The following is a 2,500-nucleotide window of genomic DNA, read 5'->3' as shown; positions in this document are numbered from 1 at the left end:
ATATATATATATATATATATATATATATATATATATATATATATATATATATATATATATATATATATATATATATATAAATATACACATATGTATATACACATATATAATATATATATATATATATATATATATATATAATATATATATATATATATGTATATATATATATATCATATTCTATTCTGCTGCGAATTTGAAGACTGGTGATTAATATTCTTTAATCAAAAATATATATAATCAAAATTTTACGCAAGCATAGCTTAGGGAAGACCACTACAACATCAAAAAAATAGTGGCAATAGTTCTTTCCATATACTTGTAATTTAGAAAAATAAGTTTCTCTAATGTCTAAGATCATTTATTACCAGACCAAGGGTTATTTTCAAGTTTCTTACTAACCCCAAAAAGCTTTTTTCTTATGCAAATCTCATGCTTTAAAATACACTGCATCCAGAAAAAAAATATGAAAGATATATAACAGACTAAAAAAAAAAGAGCTTTTTCATATCAACACGACGTTTGTGATTTTGCTGTTCCTCTCAATACCTGCAACCAAACCTGAGGCAATCCTTTCTGAGGTAGAGTGCTGGATGATTTCTGTCTGCTTCTCTGCATCCACTCCCTCAGGAACCTTCTGCTCCTGGTAAGAAGTCAGCTGCATCAAGATCTGCTCAAAGAATTCCAGCATTTCCTTCTCCACTGTGTCGGGGATGATGATGCCGACGCTTGAACCTGTCAAAGTGATGTTTCAAAATTATTGTTTTGGCTACAATCATTTAACAAGATAAGGATCAGTCTCTAAGAGACTTGGCTATGGTATGCTTTCCAATCCTCACACTAAAGAAGTAAAAATAATAATTATGTTTCATATGCAAAACTATCAATCCATGTTAACCCATTTGCTTTGGGGTGTATATTTGCCTAATGCTGCACCTACTGGGAAGATAACAATCATGTGCAGTGACCAAATGTGAGATCTTTCCTGGTGTAATGCCACGCTGCACCTGTCAGAGCCTGATTCACTGGGGTGATAATAGGAGATTTTTGTATTTGTTTACATTATTTTCACAGGTGAAGAAAAATGTGTCTAAACAAATGGAACTTCAATGATTTTATACATGTGTAACTATGTAAAATGTGTTTCTAGAGAGAGAGATCATGACATGGCAGGACATCTTTCGGCAGGAGCAAAATATTCCCATGATATCACGTCATCCAGAGCAAATGGGTTGATATATTTATTAGACAGAATGTTCAATTTCTGCTCTCGTCAACAGTAGCATTAATGCTAGAAATGCTGACTGTTAAAATCCAGCACACAAACAACAAAACGAGATAAGGAAAACATAATCACCATACCAACCTGGAACACTATTTGTAACATCAGGGAACATGTAGGCTCCATAGAAAGAGTGAAGGACAGGGCTGCGTGCCGGAATCAAGGGGTAGCTCCACTCCCCAACTTGCAGGAACCCTCGTGCAGCATTGGGACCGGTACTATGTCCTATAGGCTCTGTAGGCAAAAGTTTATATCAAAAGATGTCAATTGAGGTACCACTTTGTAGCATACAGAAATAAACAGCAATGAGTAATGTATAGGAATATTAATGAATAAAGTACTCAATCCATCTATGTGCTTCATAAAAATAATATAATTTCTCTTAGATATATGAAAACCAGAGTTGGCATAAATTAAGGGAAAGGAAGTGTGATAAAAATTATGAGAATTTTGTTGAGATAATGAGTACTTGCGAACAATGTTGAAACTAAAGATTGAATGATAGAAAAAGAGAGAAAAAAAGGGGGGGGAGAAAAAGAAGATGAAGCATAACTCACCAGGGAAAGTAAACACAGCCAGGAATGAGGGGTAGGACGGACTGGTGACACGGCCATCGGGATAGATGAAGAAGATTTGTACCCCATTCTCAATCTGGAAGATCATCTCTCCATTCTGGGGCGACATGACAGGGGTGACAATGGGCGACTCAGAGGAGATCTCGGAAAATGCAGCTTCTTGAACCTGGAAGACGCAAAGTGTTTAGTGAATTTCTTGAAGTCCCGTTTTACTTTGTGGTTAAGAAGGAAAATTTGTGTTGTTATGAAGGAAAAAAAGAAGTAGAAAGAAGAAAAGGCAGAAAGGAATGGGGAGTAAGGAAAAAGGGGAGGGAGGAGATGATGAGCAAAGGCAAAGGAGGATGATGAGGATGAGATGGGAGGGAAGAATGAGGGAAAGAGAGGGAAATGGAGGTAGATGTGCAGCCTGGGGTTAGCAATTTATGATGTGTGAATTTTCTATCCATTTCTAGACTTAAGGGATGATATACAAGTTGATTTTTAGCATAAAAGCACTGTGGTACTAATTGGCATTTAGTTACATAGAGTTACACAACTGGAAAAATACATAGCTTGTTTTCAACAATAGGAAAAATGCAGTATGAAAATTATCCCAACCAATGAACTATGCCCATCAAAGAAAGATTAAAAAAAGAAAGGAAGA

General features: G+C 35.4%; 1 protein-coding gene across 2 annotated transcripts in view; it reads right to left on the bottom strand.

The window, feature by feature from the left end:
• The window catches only part of spartin, a 21,139-nt gene that overhangs the window by 12,039 nt on the left and 6,600 nt on the right, over positions 1 to 2,500 (bottom strand). The window contains exons 6-8 of one of the 2 annotated variants that reach the window (XM_043003787.2): positions 1,840 to 2,023; positions 1,367 to 1,516; positions 550 to 735 (exon numbers count right to left, since the gene is read on the bottom strand). In XM_043003787.2, coding sequence (XP_042859721.2) covers positions 550 to 735; positions 1,367 to 1,516; positions 1,840 to 2,023 — 520 coding nt within the window. The remainder of the gene's footprint in view (positions 1 to 549; positions 736 to 1,366; positions 1,517 to 1,839; positions 2,024 to 2,500) is intronic. The other variant, XM_043003788.2, reaches the window with a different exon arrangement.

The sequence above is a fragment of the Penaeus japonicus genome, unplaced genomic scaffold, assembly GCF_977035675.1.
Source record: "Penaeus japonicus unplaced genomic scaffold, GWHDUDI00000001_assembly GWHDUDI00000013, whole genome shotgun sequence".
Lineage (NCBI taxonomy): Eukaryota > Metazoa > Arthropoda > Malacostraca > Decapoda > Penaeidae > Penaeus > Penaeus japonicus.
The sequence above is the reverse complement of the archived record's forward strand: the minus strand, read 5'-3'. Positions and strand labels throughout refer to the sequence as shown.